At 34.0% G+C, this 25,555-nt stretch overlaps 3 protein-coding genes across 8 annotated transcripts; 2 read left to right on the top strand and 1 right to left on the bottom strand.

Annotated features, from left to right (window-relative positions):
• The first annotated feature begins 616 nt into the window (after window positions 1-616).
• On the top strand, window positions 617-15,155 carry LOC132293257 (mRNA-decapping enzyme-like protein). Of its 2 annotated transcripts, none has more exons than XM_059790644.1 (8): window positions 617-957; window positions 1,179-1,219; window positions 1,413-1,462; window positions 2,330-2,474; window positions 4,813-4,869; window positions 9,678-9,801; window positions 12,052-12,537; window positions 14,576-15,155. In XM_059790644.1, exons 1-7 carry the CDS (start codon window positions 799-801, stop codon window positions 12,535-12,537), a joined length of 1,062 nt encoding a protein of 353 aa, XP_059646627.1. In that variant the 5' UTR covers window positions 617-798; the 3' UTR covers window positions 14,576-15,155. The 2 variants fall into 2 exon arrangements, with proteins under 2 accessions (XP_059646627.1, XP_059646626.1); XM_059790643.1 differs by having other exon boundaries at window positions 618-957; window positions 12,052-12,528.
• A 1,318-nt stretch (window positions 15,156-16,473) lies between these two features.
• LOC132293259 (small RNA-binding protein 11, chloroplastic-like) lies at window positions 16,474-19,081 on the top strand. Of its 5 annotated transcripts, none has more exons than XM_059790649.1 (5): window positions 16,474-16,702; window positions 18,217-18,285; window positions 18,374-18,480; window positions 18,572-18,715; window positions 18,798-19,081. In XM_059790649.1, exons 1-4 carry the CDS (start codon window positions 16,552-16,554, stop codon window positions 18,677-18,679), a joined length of 435 nt encoding a protein of 144 aa, XP_059646632.1. In that variant the 5' UTR covers window positions 16,474-16,551; the 3' UTR covers window positions 18,680-18,715; window positions 18,798-19,081. The 5 variants fall into 5 exon arrangements, with proteins under 5 accessions (XP_059646632.1, XP_059646633.1, XP_059646634.1 ...); XM_059790650.1 differs by having other exon boundaries at window positions 18,789-19,081; XM_059790651.1 differs by having other exon boundaries at window positions 18,572-18,719.
• Window positions 19,082-21,229: 2,148 nt separating this feature from the next.
• Window positions 21,230-22,623, bottom strand: LOC132293258 (probable F-box protein At2g36090). The gene has a single exon (XM_059790645.1). It carries the CDS (start codon window positions 22,460-22,462, stop codon window positions 21,404-21,406), a length of 1,059 nt encoding a protein of 352 aa, XP_059646628.1. The 5' UTR covers window positions 22,463-22,623; the 3' UTR covers window positions 21,230-21,403.
• Between the last annotated feature and the right edge of the window lie 2,932 nt (window positions 22,624-25,555).

Raw genomic sequence — 25,555 nt, 5'->3', positions numbered from 1 at the left:
TTAAGTAGCACATCTGCTACGTTTCGACGTAAAATAACTTCCTTGAAAAATAAGTTAATTTTGTAGGAAAAATGCTTTATATTTTTTGTTTCCGAGTGTTTGGCAAATGTTTACATCGAGATTGATATCGAGTCCATGGATGGGGTATGTAAAATAATTTAATAAAAATTGATGAATAAGTTATTTTTTTAGATTTTAATAAAATATATTTTTTTAAAGTTTTTTACAATCAAATACTAAAAAAATTAAAAAATATTTTATGTCTAAATAAATAGTCATAATTGAAAGTGTTTAATCTATATAGACTTAAACGCTTAATGCCATTAATACCATAAAAAAATATTTTATACAAATGAATTGATTCCATTCCGAGCAAAAATAAAAATATTGGGTTATTTTCGGTTTTGTGAGAGTCTAGTGTTATAAGAATTATTTATTTTAAAATTTTTATTAAAAAGTAATAGGATATAAATTAGATATTAGCTGATAGATTGATCAAAGCGTCCACCCATAAATTATTGATTCCACAAAAACGAGAGTTAGTACTTTCCAAGAAAAGGCTAAATTCGATATTTCGTCAGTATATGGACTACTACGTATATAGAGAAGTACCTAAATATCTTTGGGCTCCGAAGTCCCAAACTCTATGGCAAAGCATTCCTCCGTCAAGCGTTATATACACACACACACTCTCTCTATCACCATATAAAACTTAGTCACCGTCCTAAAACGACTCCATACTGTCTCTCCTCTGGTTTAGGGTTCATAATTTGGGAAGGGTGTCTGATCGGAGAAGAAATGTCACAGACAGGAAAGATAATGCCGAATCTGGACAAGCACAGTACAAAACTCCTAAATCTCACCGTGCTTCAGAGAAGAGATCCATCCATTGAAGAGATCTTGATCACCGCCACTCACGTCACCTTCTACGAATTCAACATCGAACTCAACCAATGGGTTTGTTTCTCATATCTTCATTCTGTTTGGTTTCAAGAAAATTTTGGAAGAAAGAAATAGAAAGTAAATTTTTTCAAAGTTCAAGAAATTGATGTGTGTCTCTCTCCCTATATATATATATATATGTATTTTTGGCTGTCAATTGAAAGCTTTCTTGATCCTTTGTTTGTTTTCCTGATTATTTGTTTAGTTAGTTATTTATTTAATTGTTCTGGGTGCAGAGTCGCAAGGACGTTGAAGGTTCTCTCTTCGTCGTTAAGAGGTAGTAGTAAAAATATGCGATTGTTGTAACGACAGAGAAATTGAAGTTGTGGAAATAAAATAAATATCTATCAGATTCTTGATTTTCATTGACTTCACTGCTTTCATTGGTCAGTCATGGTCCTTTTACGAGACTGTCACCGTGATGGGGCTTCATGCGGTTAAATTAACTATCAGTTTACCTATTATTGCAGGAATACTCAGCCTCGATTCCAGTTCATTGTTATGAACCGGCGCAATACAGGTTTGATTTTATTCTCTCATTGTTGGTGTTTGTTAGTTTTTTATTTTATTTTATGTCTGTACTTCACATGGGGAAAAGATACATACAGTTTCATTCTTAATCCAACATTAATGTGATAAATATTAATAAATTAGATCTTAGTTATACGGTCTATAATTAATTTTTTTCCCTTGAGGTTTCGATTGTTTAACAAGTCAAGGAATTTAAATGTGACGAACTAATGGAGAAGGTAAATGAATGGAAATCATGCACCATGGGTAGAAAAAGAAAAAAGAAAGAAGGTGGAATTGAGTTAGCTTGTCAACTCAAGAGTAGTTGTGGTGGTCTGATCATGCTATTTGGGATGTTGTTGAGAATGCATGGAGTTCATTGACTAGTTAGCTTGCCTCTGTATTATTACTGATTTGCTTCCATTTACTATGCATATTCTGATAGTTTAGAAAATTCTTATGAGTGAAGCTTATTGTTTGCTATTATATGTATGTTTCTGTGATGGTTATCATATGGTAATATTTTTCGTCCTGTGTCATAAATGATCTGAACTAAATTCTTGATATCAGTGTGCTCTGGTAAATATGTACGGAACAAATTGAACTATGACAAGTATTGTAACGCAGAGATGCCCGAATCAGTTTTTTGGCGACTCCAATAAGCAATGTCCAACAAAGTCTTACACAATAATCAATAAGATTCTCTCTATTGTTAGTGTTTCAATCAATGTTTCACACCTTAGTCAGTTTAAAAAATTGATTGATTCTTTTATCATTTTCCAAAAATAAAAAATTAAAAATGATGCTTTTGCCAAATGACTCATTTATACATTTATGTATTTGTATTGAATGGCGCTGACATTTTTACTGTAAGCAGATAATCTCGTGGAGAATCTCTTGGGGGATTTTGAGTATGAAGTTCAAGTTCCGTATCTGTTGTATCGGAATGCAGCCCAAGAAGTTAATGGTATCTGGTTCTACAATTCATATGAGTGCGAGGATGTTGCAAATCTTTTTACCAGGTAATCTTCTTTTTCTTTTCCACTTCCAGATAATCTGTGTGATACATCTACGCATTCTATTTTGAACATCTTATGCGCATTATTGGACAGAGCTATGGGAATGCTCTCGTTCGTTGTTTGTTAACAATGACTTGAGAAACCAACAGGCTAGTGGCCTAGCGGTACCAAGCCCCTACTTCTCAAAGAGAGGTTAGGGTTCGAGCCTCAGTGGAGGCATGTGTGTGTATCAACTAGGGAAAAAAAAAACAATGACTTGAGAATTAAGTTAAAAGTTGTAGCAGTAAAGCCCTTGCTTGGTTGATATATAAATCATATAATCATATTTTGGTCATGGAATGATTTATTTTATTTTTTCTTTCTTTTTTTCGATTGTAATTATATATTTGAAATCCATCCATAATTGTGAAAGATATGCCTTATTATTGTTGTACATTTTCCTTTCCATGTATCAAATGCATTGGAGATCTGTTTTGTGGGGATTTTTAATTTCTGTTATGCCTGCCTTTTTAACTGAGCTTGTTAGACTGTAATTAGCATGAAATCTTGTTGCTTTTTTTTTTTTTTTTTTTCTTCCAATCACTAAAAGAGATATTCATGTTATTCTATTATGCTATAATGATATCGTGATTGGACCTTAATGATCATAAAATTTCATTGCTGCCTTGTTTTCTTTTCCAATCTAAAAGGGGCATACTTGCTTATTCGTTTATGCTAGAATGATATTATGATGGGATTGTGATAAGGTAAAATTTTCAATATCTAAGTTGATGAATATAATGGAGATCCCAAATTAGATACGTTTGTAGTAAACTAAAAATGTTCTGAGTTGAAGCTATAAAAAAGAAGAAGATAAAAGATAAAAAGAAAAAAGGAAACTAAAACGATGTTCCAGATGTTAGTCCCGACTGGTGCTAATTATATGAGAAAAGATATTCTGACATAGATTACACCGAATAACCAAAAATGCTCACTGGTGAGTATGCTGTATATATTAAGTTTGAAAAACAATTAATATGTTGATAGATTCAAATGCAACGAGATTTAAATTATTAATAGCATTTCAATGAATGTGTTCATTGCATTCACATCAACATGAAGGAAGCTATATGATGTTCTACTACACATTTATTAAGTTGATTTTGTTGGAACTTATAGTATGAATTTTAAGAAATTGTACTGCCGATTTCAAATATTTGTTACTGCTCTTGTCTTGCTCTTTTATTTAACAAAGTGTGGTTTAGTCTTATACATAACAGGAAAATATAAAGCACGCATACTGGGGGTAAATTTGGATCTTGAACAAAAAATGCTATTGGTGATGATATAACAATAATAAGGAACCACTGGTTGCTAATTTAAATGGTTTTGGTGCCATCCCCAAAGGGGGAGGTGCATAGTTCAAGTTTTGGTTAATATGTGGTTGCTTGTGTATCATTTATAACAAATTAGAGTGAGGAACCCAAAAAGATGGAAACTGTGTGCTAGAGTAAGAATTAGTATCGAATTCGTTGCCCACAATCATAAAGCAAGAAATAATAAGGGTTTGAGACCACGTGGATATGATTATTCTGGTAACTCTGACTATCTTATGTTTGGTATCTTATTTTGGTCCCACATCGGTAGAGAGGTGGAGAAGTTGTTCAAGCTCAAGCATGGGATCATGTAGTAGACTTCTTTCATAAATCTATATTGAGGATTTTGCAAATACGAGTTCTGGCAGTCTTATAGTAAACTATTTTCCCTAAATGCTATGACATACTGGCCTCTGGCTGTAGTGAGTAATTAGCAATGTGTCGATGGGGACGTCAGAAGCTGTGTACTGGTTGGTGCTCTCGTATGTGGTAAGAAGCTGGTAAGGGTTGTACACAATTGGCAAATTCAGTGAAAGAAGTTTCCTAGAGAATATGCTTTGATTAGCAACCTGGAATATAGAATCAACTACAGAAAATAAGAGATGAAAAGTTCTGTAACATCAGCCATGTTAGAGTGAAATGTTGTAAAGATTTCCCATTAGTTGATGATATATTAAAATTCTCAGTTTGATACTTGATTTTCAATTATTCACGTAGTTGAAAATGTCTAAAAAATATGCGTCTGATTATAGTTCCAATGATTTCCATGCTGTTTTGGTTAAAAATATGTACTTTCTGAATTTCTTTTTTGGGTTTTGTGTTTTTCTGCTTAGAAAGGGAATTATTTAGGTCAAGGAGACTGGATAGTTTTGTATTCATAATGATATGCTTGTTCTATGGACATGGTAGGACAATTCTAGATTTAGTTGAGATTAATGACTAGTTGGTGAATTCTCATTTTATTCTGTGTGCTCATCTCTGTTCAGGATACTCAGTGCATACTCAAAGGTTCCTCCGAAGCCAAAAATATCTTCAAGCAAAAGGTAAGTAGTATTTTCTTGAAAGTAATAAGCCTCAGTTACTGATTAAATCAATTTTAAAAGCTCATTATAACTATATATTTTATTCCTTATTAACTTTGGATTATTTATCTTCATAAAGAAATGTACCATTGCATCAAAAGTAGAACTTAAGTGATAAAGGGAGAAATAAAGAGTTGATGAGGGAAGGTGTAGGAGAGGGAGGTTGGAAAGTGCTCTCAAAAAATGTGAGATCATAAGAGAATGAAAATCTAAAGGGGAGGGAGAGCCCTAAGCTCTTTAAGAAATTTATTATTATCCATCGGTTGCCAGCTTGGAATAAAGTGGATATCATGTAAAGTAACTCATAGCATGGAAACTTCATGAGACCTCCTATGAAATGAACTTTGAAAGACGTGATGCATCAACGGTGCTTTGAAAGAGTTTCAGGTCTTAAATTTAACATTGACGAGAGTTTTATAGCTATCAATAATTTCTAGAGGGATAGATTGCATGGTCTAGCTTCCCCATTTGGTTGTGGGATTGGTGAATGTCTACTTAAGTACAGGTCTTCTTTTTGATGGTAATCCTATAGCTCTAGGCTTTTGGGATCCTGCTGTAGAGTTCTATCAGCAACTTGGTAGGAGGAAAACAATTTATTTCCTTTAGGAGGGAGAATTTCTCTTATTAAATCATGCCTAGACCATATAACTTTCTATTATCTTTCTTGTATAAAGTGAAAATTGCTGCGGTTAATAGAATCCAAAAGGATTCACTTTGGTCTGAACCAAAGGAGGACTGGAAAAGACTATATGGTTGGGTGGGAGCTGGTGTGCCAACCAAAACATGAAGGTTGTCTAGGATTAGGAAATGTGGACCTTAGAAATAGGCCATGGTAGGGAAAAAAGTTTTTGGATCTTTCTTGTAGAGCATAGAACTCTTTGACATTTTGGTTATGGATTAACATTCATTAACACACGGGCAAGAACCCTTAAAGGAAATAACTCGTATCGGGAGAGGAATAGAAGTGGGAAGAGATTGTTGATGAAGCGACCATCTGTGTATTTTGGGTTGGTAGGGGAGGAAGTAGCCGAACCTGAGATATTTTCTTGATTGTCAACTATAAGTAAGTACGGTGTTCGGAAAACTGGCTGGGTTTTAATATAGCCCATATTTTAAGATTGATATGGGTCCCATTGAGGTGCTTATTGGAAAAAGAAAAAAAAAAAGAAAAAAAAAGAAAAAAAAAAGGAGGGACTTGAGTCATATACACCTTAAAACCGTAGATGCACTCATAAAAAAATGAAGATTAATTTTTATAGAATGTAACAGTCAAAAAGATTGACGAAAATTGATATGCGATGAAGTAATTAGAAATGACTTCTAAAAATTATATAATAATGCTGTGATAGACCCCATTCATATGGGATAAAGGCAGAGTTGATGATGATAATGATAATTTTTATTAAGAATAATATTTGAGTGAAGAGATGGATCAAGATTAACATGTGATAGCATGGAAAGGCATGATAGCTTATGATTTAACTGAAGTTATGGCTTCACAGAATTGGCGAATCTAGATCCATGTAGCCAATTGTAAATAGTTTGGTTAAGCCGTTAATGTGGTGTTGAAAGTTCATGAGATACTGTATGATATTGGAAAGAAAGCAAAGACATTGTAGTTGCAAAATTCAGTGTGAAAAAGATACGGAAAAAAAGTAATGCTCAAAATTTTGAATTGTATGAAAACTAGTTAAAACAATGATATTTATAATGGGCATCAAAGTTTCTCTTTGGATTAAGAGAAGCAGTTTTTTGATTCGTCTTATGGATGTTCAAAGTTCAATCTTTTAATCTCTTCTTTTCTTACTTTTTTGATAATATAAGAAATTGGTGGTTTATGAGAGATGATCCTGGTGTGTGGGGATCTAATTTATTACTGGGCTGGCTGATAAGGAGATGATCATGTTTTGTATGTGTGGTCTTTGGTGGCGGGCGTCCATTCTTAGTTAACTTATAAGTGGTTGTAAGTTTGATTGTAGTCAAGTCAGCTAATGAGCTGAGACAAGCGAATGTGAACTTTTCAAGGGCGTGTTAAGTGTCTAAGAGACTCGGATATTTTATAAAATAAAATAAAAAAGGATTTTGAATTTTTGCATCCTTTAAAATTCATTTTGAGAAAAAAATCAAAAAATTATTTTCTCATCCATGCACAAAGTTAAGTTTTAGTGAAGTTCTCCAATTCATATCCTCTATAAAAATGAGCCACAGTTCTCTCCTACATACTTAATATAATGAATGAAACATTAATTATTTGTTTAAGCTTTAATAACTGGAAATTTAAATAATTGAAAGAAAAAATCCTTAATTATTATTATTATTATTATTTTTTTTTGTTCCTTTTTGCTTTTTCTTTTGGTTGAGGGGGTGGGGGGTGGGAAGGCCCTTACAACCTTTACACAGAGAGGTATGATTTTATAAAGAGAGCTCAATAGTCAATTCCTGATTGGTTTTGATCCATCTAGAGAGATTTGTAGTTTATTCCTTAACTATTTATTTATTTTTATCTTATTTACATAACGACATAGATGAAATAAATTGGAGACTACTTGTAAGGAAGATTTCAGTTTTATTTTTAAATTACTCCAGTGTAATGTTCTCTGCAATACCGATTTAATAAAATGAAAGACCCATGGGAAAAGCTTGTATGTTTTGTTTTGAAAACCAATGAGATCACAAAGTGTACTAGTTCCAGTTAAACCAAACTTGAACTTTATGGGCCTTAGTCTATAATATTTGCACATAGTTGTGGAATAAAGATTAAGTTGAAAGAATAATTTTGAGAATCAGTCTAGTTCCGAACTTGTAATTTATTGTTTAGGTTGTCTGTTCTGTAAGTTTATGAGAAGTTTGGGTAAGGGGGAAGTCCTAATATTGGTTGTTACTTAGAGCAAGTATATATAATTTTTGGAGTTTGATGGAATTTGAGGTCCAAGTTCAGATTGTGGATCCAGCAATTAGGCTGCGTACATCTAAACCTACCCAAACCCGCAATGGTTGGAGCCTCGTGCACTGGGTTTACCTTTTCTTGTTCCAATCATCCTCTTTTCCCTTCCTCCTGGTTCATTCCCTTCAGTAAACATAGGCTAAAACTGAAACTAGAAATGTGGAGGTTGACATAGAATTCAGAGTTCAGATTGTGGATGCAGCAATTGGGCTTTTGTGGGAAAGAATGTCTTTGGGACAACAAAAATGTTTGCCATTGATTTCTTTTTCTGGGCATAGTTGTTAAAGGCTCAAGGCGCACAAAAGCACAAATGACTCCTGGAGCCTAAGGCGCAAGGCGAGGCGCGCGCCTGACTGAAGCAAGGCGCACGTTGAAAAAAAAAAAAAAAAACCCACCCAATAAAGTATTAAACATGCAATAGTATATATAAAGATGCAAAAGTTAACTACAATCAAATTCAAGATAACAAATAATAGCATGATTAGCATCATGTAATCAGTGTCTGCAACAACATCTTAAAATGTAAATAAAAAAAGAAAAGTCCGCACCAGATATAATTGAGGTTCAAGTAATGGCATTTATTTTATTTTTTTGGGACACTTGATCAAGTAGTATAATGCTCTTCCATGTGTTCTAAGTATAATCATCTGAACATGGTACGAAGGACAAACCAGAGACTTTTTTTCATGAAGATTTACACAAAAAACAGTAGATAATGGAGAAATTCAATGACAATGTGAGCAATTGCAGATCACAGAATGTAGGATTACTGGATTTGTATGCCATCTATAACTATTGCAGAGAGGAAGTCTCCAGCATTCACACCTAAAACTTAAAAGTAATGAGATGATGATATACTGAAATTTATTAACAATACTCAACAAGTCGTTCAAAAACTGGAACAAGTACCTTTTAAGATCCTTTTCAGTACCTTTTGAAAAAAAAAATGTATTTTTCTCTTTCCTTTTCTTTTTTATACCCAATTTGCACAAAATTCATGCTTAATCTTCATTAAGCACGAATAAAACGTTTTTGCAAGCTGCAAGCACCATTAATTGATTCTATTTTTCAAAATCAACAGAAACAAAGAGGGGATGATCATCAAACACATGCAAGGGCAGCAAGGCACTAATCTAGACAAGCATAAAAAATAAAAAATAAAAAAATCTGGCGAGACTTGAGAGAAGAGAAGAGAGAAGAAGGAGGAGAGAAGAAGAGAAGAAGAAGAAGAGAGAGAAGGAGAACTTACCGGCAGATCCGAGACTGACTGACTGAGAGAGATCGCAGATCTGAGAGTCCTTCACTGCCTCTGTCTCCTCTTTCCTTTTCCTTTTGCTTTTTTTGGTTTTTTTTTTTTTTTTTTGTAAGTTTTGTAGTCATGAGAAGTAATAAACAAATACAAAGTAACAATAAACAAATAAAAAACAATAAAAAAACCAAAAAATAACAAAAAAGTAAAAATAAAAAACCATTTTTCAATCAGGCGCGCCTTTAGAGCGCCTGTAGCCTTGCGCCCTGTATACAAAGGCGCTCGCCTTGTTAAACTGCAACGCCTTAAGCCATTCAAGGCGAGAAGCTGGCGCTTGGAGGCGCCTTTAACAACTATGTTTCTGGGTGAATGAAAGCAACGGACCATTTGGGAATCAAATGCTCTGCACATTACACTAATGATCCAGTGAACTGTGTTACTCATGCATTGAATTTTGTTTTGTGGTCTGATTTGTTGCATCCTTAAGATGATTTTGTTGATTGAGCATGTTTTGTGTTTTTTGAAGTTTCTAATTTTCTTGTCCTTTTTTTTTCCAATTAATTTCTTACTTTGTAGTGAGTTTGAGGAATTTGAAGCTGTCCCAACCAATGCGGTGATTGAAGGACCGGTGGAACCATCACTTACTGTCTCTACCTCCGTAGATATACCTGAAGATTCTTCTTTATTGAGCTTCTTTGGTGTATGTATTCTTCCTTGCAAGGATTCTAGTTTTTACTCTGTGTCTATATTGTTGTGGACCACAAGGTGTTGCAATTTTATGTTGCCTAGTTTGTCCTTGGATATGATGGGCATGTGCTTTGCCTTTTCAATCATATGGTTCTTTCTTTGCTAAATTGTGGAATCTTCTTGACAGAGGAACAAGTTCTTTCAAGGACAGGATTGCTTTTTATTGAAAAAGAGCGAGTCAAAGTGGGTCTTTTGAGTTACAAAACTTAATATTTTTCATGGATGAGCTACATATAACTATAAAAGGAAATAACTGGTGATATCCAGAGTTCTCCTCACTTCTTGATATTGGGTTTTTGGGGATCACACCAGCTGACCAGTTGTAGCTCATCATGAAAGCACAAAAGATTATGAAAATCTTCGTCTATTCATTCAATAATATATTCACAATGTTTGAAAAAAAAAACAACACTCTTTAATACCAAAGTTAAGGAGTTTACTTTAGGAGCTAAGTACACTTTTGAGCTAGGTAATAAATGATCAAATAGCCAACTAGTGGCAATAAGGAAGTTATTTATGGACCATGCATGTGACGACCTTTGTGGGCGGGTGCGAGACACTGGACGAGTTACCACACTGGCAGGCTACAAGGTGTTACGATCCCACCTCGCCTGGGGAAGGTAAAGTGCTATATGTAAAGTTCAACACCGTATGACACAACGCGTTTTGAAGCCGTGATGGCCGTGAACCCATCAGAACTCCAAAGTTAAGCGTGCTTACTCTGGAGTAGTACCAGGATAGGTGACCTCTTAGGAAGTCTTTGGTCCAGGGGAGCCAAAAGCGGATAATATTATGTCTGGGTAGGGTGAGGGTTGTTACGATGCATTTAAGCCTTTTAAAAAAAGAAATTCAAAATTGTAATAATAACCTCTTATCAGAGGTTACCTTAAGATTCTTAACCCACCCGATGGATCACAAGTCTCAATTTTTCTGTCATTCTCTCAGAATTTATGCAATTCAAAATCGCGTTTATGCAGCCTTTCCCATTAGGACCTCGGTCTCCATATGCGATACCCAACCCCAAGGTGGGGCAATTTATCCTGACATTAAATTATGATGTTTGTCTTTGCAAATGGCATGAACAGCATGTTTGTTGCTTATTGAAACTCCCAATTTAAGGTCTGAGGATCTTTTAAACTTGTTTCCAAGAATGACATAATATTGAGTTCTCATTATCAAGTATTGTTGCTATTAATAACAATAATAAATAACTTTGCTGTTTCTTCAACAAGTACATATCATTTGTGTCCCGGAGATGAATGCTGTACAATTTACCTGTGCGGGATTACAAACATCAAGTCAATTTCTCAGATGGACCCAAAAAATGTGCTAATTTTGAGATAATTTTCATACATTGAAGGACTGTTACATACAGCTGCATCATCCATTGATGGGTGACTGCATAGATGTGTTTCTTATCAACATGGAATATTAGTATCAGCAAACCTTTAGTGGAAAGTGATAGGCTTGTTAGAAGGGTATTTTAAGTTCCTTACAATGTTTGATTGCTTTCAATAATTAGGTACAAAAAGAAAAGAAAAATATTTCATAGGAATGGATATTTAAATTCCCAATACTAGAACTGGCAAATATATGAGTAAATATCAAATTACTGGATATAAATATATAAAGTCATTTAGCAGTTTAAAAAACAAAATGGAAATGCTCAGAAGGACTAAAGTGATATGGGAATGGAAGTATTTTTTGTACATATCTTGAACTGCATGTATAATGTTGTTATTTTTTGTATACAATAGGGTTATAAAATTATTATTATTATTATCTATAGAATCTAAAGTGGTGAGTTGATCCAGCGATAGCATATTAGTTGCTGTGGAATGGATGCCAGTGTTAACCCCATCTTCTATAAAAATAAATAAATAATTAAAGTATAATAAAAAGAATTTTCTAAGAACAGCTTAGGTGGGTTGTGGTACGATGTGGCAAACATCCAGGTAAGCTGGATCAAAAAAAAGGGAGGGGGGGGGGGGGGGGGGTGGAGGGGAGAAGAATCTAGTGTGAGCTGTGAGGTTTTATTTAAAATTACTTATGGATTTTGGTACTCCCACTTGTATTCTAAATGCAACATTTTAATATGCTGTATCATTCCTGACTGAAAGTAATTCATTCTTGTGCATTTGTATAGGCTTTATTTGTTGTTTATATGTCACTGGACTGATTTATTACAGTTCTATTATTGCAGAGAGCTATGAATATCGGACACAATGCTTCAAATGGGATGATTTCTGGAAACCCCTACTATGCTTCCACGACTTTTCCTTTATCTTCCCATGTCCCCGGTGTTCCCTCTCCTGTGCCACCAGCCCAAGAAATTCCATCCTTTCCACTGTCGGCTTCATCAGCTCCTCCAATGCATCTATATGATACTTCTGACCAAATCAACAGTGGCAATCAGGTCACCAGTCTTGTCAAGCCTTCTTTGTTCTTTACACCCCCTACTTCCTTATCAGCATTGATGCCAACACCTCTTTCTTCACCTATGCACACTGCTGCTCTTCAACCTCCCTTAAATCTGCAAAGTCCGCATGGCACTCCATTGCTCCAACCCTTTCCGCCACCTACGCCATCACCGTCTCTTACTCCCAATTCTACTCTAACTCCAATTCATGGACTGGTGAACAGAGACAAAGTTCGTGATGCATTTCTAATACTTGCTCAGGTATTCTAGGTTTGCTTTCTCTTTTTTCCCTGGATTTCTGGTTTTATTTTCTTATTTACTGAACAATTCTTCATATTTACAAACATATTTATTTTTTCAAATTTGTTACTATATTGCATATTGTTGCTCTAGGATTAATTTATTACCTGCACAGGTCAGGCTTATCACCTAATTTCAAATTTGCAACAAGAAGCAGCCTTGTTTCTAATTTACAGCCTATCAATAATGTCTAAAATGAACCAACAATCCAGTGGCCTAGCGGTACCAGGCCCCTACTTCCCAAAAGGAGGTCAGGGGTTTAAGCCTCAGTGGAGACATGTGTATGTGAGTACCAAATAAGAAAAAAAATAATGTCTAAAACGAAGTATTGCAAGGCTTTAGAAAATTTTAATATCTACTTTTACTTATTTATTTTTGGTATTAGTAGAATTTTGATGCTTGATGATTGCTCGATTGAAGCCTTGTGCAACCTCAGGTTTCCCTTTTAAGTATTCATTCATTTATTTATATACTTTGATCCACTGTACTGTGCTATTTTCATAAATGCAGCTTAAGTTTCCAATTTAAATAGTGTGGCATCCTATTGGTTTAGATTTGAGCAATTAGTTTTCACTCATTTCAGTCATAACTGTACACTAGTTTGTTCTGGTTTGATTTATTTACTTATTTATTTATATTGTACAATTTAGTAAAATGGTATTGGCCGTTGCTTGTTGCAATGATAAAAACTTAGGGGTGTGAAGCATGAGAATTTAGCTTCGAGTCATTTGCACAAATCGCAAAATGGTCTACATCCAGTTTACCGCCTCTCAAGTGGGATGAAAACTGGGTGAAGGCCTTTAATATTAGGAAAATGGATCAGTAGTATTAATGATTGTAATGGGAGTAGAAGAACAAGAAGAAAGGAGTTGAGGCTCGATCACAATTGTTTGAACCATGTTACAAGAATTAGGTGATGTTTTGTGGCACTTATGAAAATTTTGTAAGTTGAATGTTAAGCGCTTTAATTCGGAGTGTTATCTGAAATTTTGCTTAGCAGTGTCTGAATCTGAAGTGTTGAATCTGTTAAAACTATTTAGTAGTACAAAAATTAAAGTATGAAAATTGTTTAGTTTATAGTTTCACCTTTTATATCCTATAATCTTATTTCTAGAATAATTTTTTACATATGGCACATGGATTTGCATATGTAGTTATTTGAAACTTCTTTGGTGCTCTGGCAGTATTTATGTTTGCCTTATCAAAAATAATTGTACTCTCCAATTGCATTATCAAACATAATTGGAGAATCAAGTACTTTATTAAGTTTTATTCCGCATGTCAGATGTGAAGTGTCTACTTACCAAAAAAAAAAAAAGTCAGATGTGAAGTGTCTAAAGGTCAGATTAATAATTATTTGAAAATCTAAATACATAGGGAAATGGCTAAATTTTAATATTATTTGATATTCTTCTCTTGTTTCTTTAAGAGTGAAATAATATTTATATGTAACATATAGTTTTCAATATAGACTCTTCCCTCGTTTTCAAACAATAATGTAACGAAAAGGATTACAATAAGATAGTTTTATTTAATAACATTACGGATTTGAATTATTGATATGCTTGTTGGGTGCATTTTCACCATATGTGTACAATACATCACACACACATGCTTGAATGTTGTGTTTGGTATGAGTACTTTATTCATTTTTTGAGAGTCCACTTACGTAGGTTTTAAGTACTTAATTGAGTTATCAGATAGCACCTTAGTTAGAGAAAAGAGAGTTTTCGAAGCATCCTTTTTCCTGTATTAATATTGACTTGAAAGCACAGCTTCTGCAAGGCCCAAAAAAACCCGGGCAACAAAATTTATTACTGCAACAGGAGTAATAACAATTATCTTCTATTAAAAGAATAATATAATGTTAGTAGTAATTTGATGTTTTTATTTTTATTTTTATTTTATTTAAATTCTATATATCTCTGGGATTGTTGAGCTTATACTATCTTCAGTTACACGCAATTGAACTTCTCCAGTCATTCTTTTTGGTTTGCCCTTGTGCCAGGACAATCAATTCATCGATATGTTCTACCAAGCATTGCTGAAAGGGCATCAATCATGACTACATAAAACTGCCGCGACTTTATCGGTAGATTTCTATGAGTACCCTATGAGAAGTTAGCAGTTCTGTATATAAGCTCTTTACTTGGTCCATGTGGAGCAAAGTTTCGCAGTTTCTCAGTTATCCTTAGGGTTGCACCCACATGCTCGGTTAGGTCTATATCTTTATTTCTCTTTTGATTGTTGCTTGATACATAATTGGGGTTTTCTCAATGTGGGTTGATTGGTTAAGTAGTTGGCATTGTGTCAGTCTGTCAAACTAGTTGTGTTCAAATTAGTGTTAATATGGCATGAAGTTGTGTTTGTTTCAGGAGGAAACTGTAAATCAAGTTATCAGAGCTGTAAATCAAGTTGTTTGCTTGGTGGAAGTTCTGCTGACAATCATACGTGATACCTTTTAATCACTTGTTAAGAGTTAAAATCTCTCTCTCTCTCTCTCTCTCTCTCTCCAGATTGTTGGTAACTTGTCGGACAAGAACAAATTATTCTTTAGCATTATGTAGTTTCCAGCATGTTGTTTAATGTTTGCAGGTGTGCTTGATAGGCTGAGAGAAATACCCTACATGTTACTGTGTTGTAAAAGAAGTTACAACTACTTGTTGTCTATTGGCAACATAATGGCAAAATTGAAGGAAATGGTACCATTTATATATATATATATATATATATATATTTATGCAGCAATTTTAAGATTATGGAACATTTTATTTTTTTATTTTTTGGTAAGAAGTTTTGATGGTGTTTTCATGAGGCTCAAATGTGTACAAGTTGAGCAGAATCAAAAGGTTAACTCACATGATATTGCTTGACAAATGTAAACACAACGCATGATATGTCAAACGTATGCATAATTTTTTAAGGGCAAATGTTTAAAATTCTCATGAATAACTTATTTCTGGCAATTTAGTATCTTTTTGTTCTTTTAATTGGTTTGCAAGGACAGAAATTTTTGGAAAATTTGCAATCATTCCTAGCAGTTTGCTGAAAGTTAGAAAATTAACGCTAAAGAACCAGTTTTGAAAATTTTATTGGCTAAAATGTTCTTGGATCAATTTATAATCCAAATAAAACCGGATTGGTGTTTTTATTAGCTTTGAATCGCAAAAGATATTATTTCAATTTATGCCTTTTGAAGTTGAAATTCGATCTCCTATTGAATCAATTATCTAGTCCGAAATGTTAATTATCTTAAATTGTCTTCACATTCTGCCTTTTTACACCCGTTTTTGGTTCTTTGTTTTGTGTATGGGGAGAGATCTACAGGTTGAGGTGAGTGAACGAAGGCGGTGTTGGGTTGGTTTTAAGATTTCAAATCCGTAGTTCCATCGTGGTATTGAAATTGTTGATTTGGTGTGTTTGGGATTGGAATATAATCCCAAACTCATTGTAGTTTATAATTATAGAATCCAAACACAAATTTTTTAATTGGAGCATCCAATCTCAAAGCTCCAAAATAGTGCTACGAAACATTCCCTAATTGAATTCAATACTTCACGATACATTTAGAAGTATGTGGGCTAAGTTGCTAAAAATTGACAGATTAGGGAGTTTTTCACATTCTGGTTTTTTTTATTTTTTTCGATTACCTTTTTCTTTTTATTTTTTATCTGCGGTCATTAATTGTGTGGTTTGAAACCACGTAAACAATAGAATTTACAGGAGGGTGCATACCAAAGCCGAGGGAAGTTAGCAGCAACAGACACATAAAAAACACCTTTTGTTTAAAGCGGAAGATCTTTGTAATTAACTTAGTTGGGCCAGGCTTGATGGGCCGTTGTAGGCCTTATGGGCTATGTTTCTAGACGGCCACAGACTGTTTTTTCAAAGAAAACTATGGTCATTTCTCCAATTAGGTTACTTTCCCGTTGAACTACAGAAAACCCCACCGTCAGCAGCGTCAACATCTCTATCCCCCCCCTCATGGCGGCCATTAGAAGAATACAGAAGAATATGTTGGAGCTTTTATCACAATCATCAAGTGCTGGTTTGATATCATCGTCCTCTACCCTCAAACCCTCTCCATCTCTGTTCATCTCCCGCAGAGGGATAGCTTCTAAGCTTTTCGTTGGAGGTATACTCATTTCTTTCTCTCTCTCTATGTTCTTTTCAACTTGTAATGTTCTCTCTCATTTACTTTCAATATCTACTTTGGGATATGGATTTATGTTCCTGAAACACAATAAGCTAATTAATAGTTTCAATCGACACTTCTATTAAACATGTGATTAGCAGCGCACTGTGCACCCACCAGCTTTTACTGCTTTGTGTATCTATCAGCTAATTGCAGTCTCCCAAATAATCAGCGAAATATTGTTTTTTTTTAATTTTGAATTCACTTCCTTGATCTGCCCTAAATATCCCAATATATTTTACCAGTGCATATAAACAATAATGAGAATTGGAAAATGGAAAAAAAAAAAATGAGTCTTTTTCTAATTATATAAAATAAAATAAAAAAACAACCCGAAACAGAAAATATGCTACGAAACCTGTGGTACTGTTGTACAGGAAGCAAGTGATAGTTACCATTTTGTTAGGGTTCAAGTATAGGATTTTAAAAGTGGAAGGGATAATGCACTTTATGTGAACTCGTCAATGACTGTTCTACTTCACATGTTAGAGGCTCAGAACTTTGATATATTAGCATCATACAGAATAATCAGAAGAAATCAGAAAGTTATTTTTACCATAATATAGTTTAAATGATCCTCCATGTTGATGAACTAAAGGCGTGGAGCACCAAGAATGAGGCTTTCAGTCTCCATTAAATTGTAATGGTGTGATTGAGATCAAGGAATTGCTTTGGGGCTTTGCACAGTTGGGAGTAATCATTTTGAGTTTCGCTTTCTCGAATCATTTATGTCTGCTTTTCTGTTGCGCTAGAGAGTAGCCAGATGTTCCTTTTTTGCAATACTCTGCACCCCCTTTTTTTTTTTTTTTTTTTGGGATAATCAATCATGTCACAACCTGCTGATATGTCTTCGGGGTTGTTTTCCTATCACTTCGTTGGATGAGGATGTCCTCTTTGGCAATATTAGACATTGCCTTCATTTCAAAAGGTGCAGGTTTATTAATTTGCAACTAAATATTTTCATCTGAATTCTGAAATAGGTTGCGAACTAAATCAATTTAATTATAAATATATTTTCCTTTTTGAAACTTCTCCACAGGTATTTCTTTTTTTAGTATTGATCATTGGTTTTTTTGAGGATAATATTTGGAAGAAATGAAAATTAAATGACCATTGAGAAAAGAAAAAAAAAAAATCTAGAAAGCTACTGTAACTCTGGAATCATGCCAATGATGTAGTGCAGCCAACTGTATTATGCTATATTGCAATGAAATAACACCAATAGAAGAATAATGGATTTGAGTGTTCACATAAATACGGAGAGGATTCCCCACAAAAAAGGAAATGGTTAACAAAGTTCAACAAAACCTTTCTTGCATCAATAGATGAGAGAAGAGTTGCTATCACTAGACTATTTCTTTAGCTTCTGTTGTCATTAGATATCACTATATTGTTATTTGAAACTTTTGACTTATCAGTGATTATTTTTATAATTTTGAATCTCTATATTGCAGGATTATCATTTTACACCACAGAGAAGGGATTATCAGAAGCATTTTCCCAATATGGCCAAGTTATTGAAGGTTTCCATAAGCTATTATTGTCATGCAATAAGAGTAAATTGTTACTGATATTCAATCAGCAGTCACTTAACATAATTATCTTTGCCAGCTAAAATCGTGACGGATAGAGTCTCCGACAGATCAAAAGGTTTCGGATTTGTTACTTTCGCATCAGAAGATGAAGCTCAGAAAGCCCTGACAGAAATGAATGGAAAGGTAAGCACCTAATGCCCCTTTAAATCTCACATTTTTTTATCCTCAATTTTTTTAGCTTTTAGCTTTAGAAATAACAGGTAATTACTGACAGACAGTAAATGGGCGTATAATTTTTGTGGACAATGCGAAACCCAGCACTCATGCTGTTGGTGGGATGCCAATAGCACGAGGACCCCCTGAACCAACAGCCGACAACTGAGGCCTTCTGCAAAATTTGTATCGAAGATACTGGCGTGTAGGTTGGATGCTTAAACAATACATCTTACTTTCCTTCCTGTTCTTCTGACTGGTCAAATCTTTAAAATTAGGGATTCCAGTTTGCTAGCAGCAATCATAAGCACCGCTCAACGGTAGAAGCAAGAGTTCAATTGTTGCATCAGTAACTAGCAGTCACAAATCCAATTCTTGAGGCTTCCTGCAACCAAACAGATAATAGTCTTTCTCAATTTCTTCTAGGATTATTGGTTCAAAGAATAAACTTCATAGGAATTTGTATTGTCCTATTTACCGATAAAAAGGTATTTGTATTGTCCTTGTTGGATTTTCAACACTGTGCCGTTACTGGCTTTTATTTATATGGTTGGTCCTTTTAATTTGTAAATCTTAGTTTTGACGGACTTATAAGCATTACATAATATATCACCTCTCTTTCTATATTCATTACACGAAAGGGATAAAAACATGTAGGCACAAATCAGCTTGGAAAATAGGCCTGCGTGTCATTACTCTTTCCTTCTTTCCTTCCTTTTGGGGTAACGCTTTGTGTAGGAAGTTGAAATTCTATCTCTGGACTTGTTTTTTTCACTTTTGTGTATTTATGAGAGCCTCTGGTGCTATTATAACTTTCAAAATTATGTATGATAGTAAAATTTTATGCAACTAAAACTTATTAACTCAGTCGCTACCCTCAAATGATTTGCTACTCTCACATGCAATTCGATTTTTCCAGAACAGAGGTGATATGAGATACTAACAAAATACAGAGAACATGAAATGGTTGGTTGTTATTGAAGACAAGTGGGCAACATGAAATGGTTGGTTTTTATTGAAGATAAGTGGGGAAACCCAAACGTGTTGGAAAAGTCTGAAGTGTCAAAATCATAACTAAAAAAAAATCACAATTTAAATTTGCACCCATACCCTGACCCCATGTTTGTCCCAGTAGAGACCTAGATGTTTCTTCAACCAAGCAACATTTTAATTGAATACCCTGCTTCTGTTTATCTGTCCATTAATTAATTAATCAATATACAGGGAGGATACAAATCTTTATGTAATAATTTTATAAATCATACTGACCAATAATCTAGAACATAAATTGTTTAATTTTTTTTTTTTTTGGTAGTACTTTTCACTAAATGCATTTTATGGTCATTTTCTTCAGCAGTAATCTTGTTTGTTTGAAGCTTATTTTTTATTTTGTTTGCTGCTTCTTTTATAATTAGAAGAAACAACTTTTCCACGTGAACCAAATTTTCAGATATTTTTATTATTTTGTTATAGTCTCGTACATTTATTGAGCATATTAAAACTGAATATGACAGAAAGGTTAACTCATACCCAGGGAGACAGGGACCGAAAATGAGAGAGAAATCTGTCATTGACGTTTTTTCTTCAATGCCTACTCTTTTGGGTGAGATGATGTAGTTTTCAATTATTATTATTATTATTATTATTATTATTTATTTTTGGTGTACACAAATCACTCTCAAAAGGTTACATCTAAAATTTTATATCAAGAAAGAGCAACAACGACTGAACATTAGGTGTCTGGTTCACTGTTGTCTTTGTTCTCTCTTAAAATATGTTCAGATTCAATGGAATACACATTACGTCCCTTATGTGCAGTGTATGGCTATTCCAATAACCACGCCATTTGAGAAAAAGATAATTGAAGTTTTTATAAAAAATAAAAAATAAAAAAAGAAATGAAAAAGGATGAAAGTGAAATTTGAGAGGAGTTTAACCTTTATTTTGCCTTATTATTGTCTTTTTTATTTTTCATGGTTTGGAAATTTTGGACAATTTTCTCAAGTGAGAAAAATGGCTACGTGAAGTGTGGAATTGAGGAGACAGATGGGGTGCCGTGATTGTTCAGCTGTGTGAGGGGTGGTGGTGGGAAAAAAAACTTGCATATAATGTGTACCATGCCACTTTTATCCTTCTCATATCTTCAATCCAACTATCTACAATAAGTCAAATATTTCCCTCAGTATGAAAGAACTGTATGTTTGATTTTTTTAAGTTAGCCGGTCACCTAGCTTTACGCTTTATGATGTGAGCTACTGTAACTGGATTTGATGTCATACATTATAATCGGTTAGGTGATAGCCCGTAAATTATTATTATTATTATTATTATTATTATTATTTTAACAGCACGCTACACTAAAAAAAAATTGGTACAACGCAGACATATGGACTCTTTTTTTTTTCTTTTTTTTTTTTCTTTTTTTTTTTTTTTAAGCTGTTGTATCTAAGTCTTTTATTATTATTATTATTAATTTTTTTCGTCGTGCTGTTTTGGTAGTGACTAGGATGAAAAAAAAAAAAAAAAAAGAGGGAATAGTAATAAGAAAAACACTATAGATAGAAATTAGAGCTTCACACAAGTTCACATTCATTCAAGGGATCACCCATACGTATTGCTCCGGTCATTTATTCTTTTTTTTCATCGGAATAAAACATATTCAATAGGATTAGAAATTCCTCAATCAAGACAATCAAAAAGAAAATGTTGACACTAAGAATTAATCAAATTAATGCCTTTTAATTTATTGTTTACCCTAATGTACCTTCATATATACACGAGAAAATTCTTATGAAAAACATGTGCTTGCAGTTTGCATCGAGTGTGAATACAAAAAAATTAGTATATTTGTGTGTAAATAATTTATATATGTCTACTTTTTCTTTCTTTTTAGTTATCTGCACAAAACAAAGAAGCAAAAAAGGGCGAAAATGGATAGCCCAAAACCCACACACAACGTATCTAAAGTCCCTTCTGTCCTCAACTTTCTCTCTCCTCTCTCTCTCTTCCTCTCCAAGTACTCTTGGTATATTCCTCTTCCTTCCTCCTCCCTCTTCCTCCCTCCTTTTCCCCTTTTACCCTCCAATGCCCTCTGCAGAATTACCAAACTCTCCTTCCCCGTCAAAAACATTCCGTCCATGTCGTCCACCTGTAAGTTCACTTCCCTCACCTGCATCTCCCCTTCCTCCGACGCACCGCACGTGACCACTATCCCGCACTGCACCAACTCCGATGCGGAACCCTTCTTATCACCGGCCAGGATCGAAGCAAACCGCACCTGCACTTCGCCGCTCAACCAATGCCGTTGCACCGAAACAGGCTTGTAACTCGACAAATTCATCGACCGCCGTGTGATCGGATCGATCACTATCCAGCTCAGACTCATCTCCTCCGCCAGATCCGTACACATGTCGTCACCTTTGGGGTGTTTTATTGCTGTGTGGACCATGTCTTTGGGGTCCAATAGATCAATTCTGAAGGGTGAGCAAAGGAACCACCCGGTCAAAGTCTCGGTTTCTTGTACTTTGGTGAATATGAGCTTGTTCTGGTAGTGGATATCAACGGCTGAGATCAGTTCTGGTGATGATGATGATGATGGAGATGGAGATGGAGGGTGGAGATTTGACGGAGAGTTGGTGGTGGGATCGGGGAGGGCGAGAGGGAAGGAGTCGGCGAAGAAGGAGCGGCCGCCGTTGGGGAACGTTGAGATGATGTGACGAATACGTGGCGCGCTGGAGGACGGCCACGTAGAGTGACAAATGTTGGTCCAGATGTGGTCGTCGGCGGCGAGTGCGTGGAGTTGGGAGGAGGCGCTGCTGGCGGAGGCGAGAGTCGGGCCGTCGAGGCGGGTGAGGATGTGAGACCGGAGGAGGTCCGGGTGGACGGCGGCGAATGTGGTGGCGCCGCCTTCTTCTGTGGTGGCGGTGGGTGTAGGTGTTTTTAATGTTGACATCTTTTGGTTGGAGAGGAGGGGTTTGAGACAATGGTTTGAACTTTGAAGTTTCGTAATTGGGAGTTTATATAGGATGTGCAAATGAGGATCAGAATTGATTGTTTATCTTGATGCCCTCAAAATTGTATTTATTTACAGTCAAGTGCGACCTTCGACTCACACAAATATCAAAAGTTGACAGCTAGAACTCGGACTGAGTTGAATTAACTCGTAAGTTGAAAGACCATGGCTAGGCAGCTGAATTTCAGGGAATTTCATACTTCATAAGATAAAATATTTTTATAAATGCTTAAAAATATATATATTTTTTCTTTGTACAATCTAAAAATTCAATTTATTGTGAATTTCAGTATAAAGATGAAAATTTTGTACCCATAATGTCAACTATGTCATATTATAATAGGCAGATTGGAGCAGCAGAGGAGATAAAAAATAATAATAATAATAAACAAAAATAAAAATAAAAATAAAAATTTTAAAAAATGGGTCAGCAAAACGAAAGTTGGAATAAGAATTGGATTCAATTTGAACATCAATTTAAGTCCATTCTTCCAAGTCAACCTAAAACTGGTTAAGGCAAGTCAAACTAACCGAGTTAGACGAGTTTTGGTGTTTGACCCGTCTCAGCTAACTTTCAATCAACATTAGGATTTAGGGGTATTCTTGTAATCCAAATTACTGGAAGTTATGTCAACTATAGACAGCCTCTGAAGGCGGTCGACGGTCCAAGCCAATCAAAGAGAAACTCCGTAGGCATCATTAATTTAAATTTTAAATACATATTTGGGCCCACCAGCTGATTTTTCATTTCCGGCTAATAATTTACCTTATATATGTCACTCTCTTAATATAATAATCCATCGATGATTAATTATTTATATATACGTATATATATTAATATGGATTTTGGAGACATTTAATTTCATTCGCTTGAACTGAGTTTTGTTTGTACGTCATTTAAATAAGAATAACATATATATCAGTATTTTAAGTTCAAGCGAATCTAGACAAACAGAAAGCTCAAGTTTAATTTCCGAATCATAAACTAAGATTATATAATGGAATGTCATTTTCGTTATTGAGTGATTACTGGAGACACAGTGTGTGCAAAAAATTATGAGTTATCTTATAATATGGATTTTTATGACTAGCAGTTTCTTTATTTGTTTCTTTATTTATTGTGACATTTTCATAATATTCTTATTTACAGGTTGATGCTCACGGGTCACGTTCAGGTGCTTTACTCTTGGGGTACACAATTATGTGTCCTAACTCCAACCAAAAAATGCCTATAAATAGTAGTATTGATTATAGTGGACTATTATTGTATTGCTTATAGTATTGATTTTGTAAATAGTTGTGACATACATCTTAGTCTTACAATAATATATTTCAACATAAATTTCACTTTGAAATTATGATTTATGCAAGGCACGTGATAGATTCTTGTGATGTCTAAGAGAAATTTGAGAAAATGTCATTTTTGTTCTTTTAATGTTTGAAATGACATTTTTAAGCAATATACAATTTAGTGGTAAAATAACACACGCGTGACTAACAGGGAGGTAATGTAATACTCCGTCATTTTAAAAGATTTATTAATTAGGATTAATTACTTTTATTTTTATTTTTAAATGATTTATTTGATTTAATTGGGTTTAATTGATTTTATTTTATTTTTATATGATTTGTTCTTATTTTAATTGGGTGCTTAGATCAATTATCTTATTTTAATTAGATTATATTTCGTGATTATATTTGTTAAATTGATATGGGGTTTTGCTTTGTGCAATGCTTTGATTGAATTGTTTATTTAATTTGTGTGTATTTATGCTTGTGTGAATTGTTTGTTAATTATTTGTAATTATTATATTTAAATTAATTATTTTATTTTAGGCGAGTGCATAAGCATGCAGAGGTCAGCCAACTGGAATAAGACAACACACGCAAAAGGCCCAATCAGGCACGTGCAGGCGCGTGGACGCGCCTGCAAGTGAAGGGGAGCGCGTGCAAGTGCGTAGGGACATTCTGGGCGCGTGTAGAGGAGCGTGGGAGCGCGTGGAGATACGTGCGGGTTCCTGTGGGGTCTAGTGATGTCCCAGAACTGATTTTAAGCCTGTTAAGGTTAGAAGCAACCATTAAAGGATGCGTTCTTGGTATTCTGAGAGCCATAGAATATCACTACGGTATTTAATTGCGTATATATAATTAATTAATAATTGGTGATGGGAGGAGGTATATGTATATTTAATTATATACGTGTACATATGAGTTAGTTAATGTATGTTTTGTATGGATGGACGTATATATATATATATATATATATATATATATAATTATTGATATGTATGTATATATGATTTTAAATATTATTAAGGAAGGTGTTATACATATAATTATTGATATATATGTATATATGATTTTAAATATTATTAAGGAAGATGTTATACATACATACATACATACATATACATATATATATATATATATATATATATATATATATATATATATATTAAATGTAATATCCCTAATTTTAAAAGGATAGGTTCAGTATTTATTTTATGGTTTTTATTGTTTTATTTCCTTTTTAAATTAATTGCTTGAGTTTTTTGCTTGATTGTTTAATTGAATTATTTGTTTTAATTTAATTAGATGCTTAAGTAGTAATTGCAGTAATTGTTTCTTTGTTTTATTAAATATTGTTTGCTTTCATGAATTATTTGTATATTAAATGCGTAATTTTTATGTTTATTTTTATTTTAAAAAGGTTTTAAATTGATAGTAGTAATGGGCCAACAGTTAGGTTGCATATACTACTTGAATGGGAGTTGGTTATGGGTACGGATATTTACCCATATATGGATAGTTGTATATATATTTAATATATACATGTATATAAGGATGGAGAATTATTGTTATTAATAATTATTTATTATAATTCTAATCTTAGTAATTTCAGGTTAGTAGGGTATACGTATATATATAATTATAATTATATGTACGTATTTGATTATCACGTGTAGGACATTATATGTATATATAATTATATTATATTTTCTTTCATTTTTCTTTAAGTTCACCGACTTAGAA

This window comes from Cornus florida, unplaced genomic scaffold, assembly GCF_030987335.1.
Source record: "Cornus florida cultivar Cherokee Brave unplaced genomic scaffold, ASM3098733v1 CherokeeBrave_3.0.0_Hap2_Chr02, whole genome shotgun sequence".
In the NCBI taxonomy this organism is placed as follows: domain Eukaryota; kingdom Viridiplantae; phylum Streptophyta; class Magnoliopsida; order Cornales; family Cornaceae; genus Cornus; species Cornus florida.
Note: the sequence above shows the minus strand (reverse complement) of the source record. Positions and strands in the feature narration are given on the sequence as shown.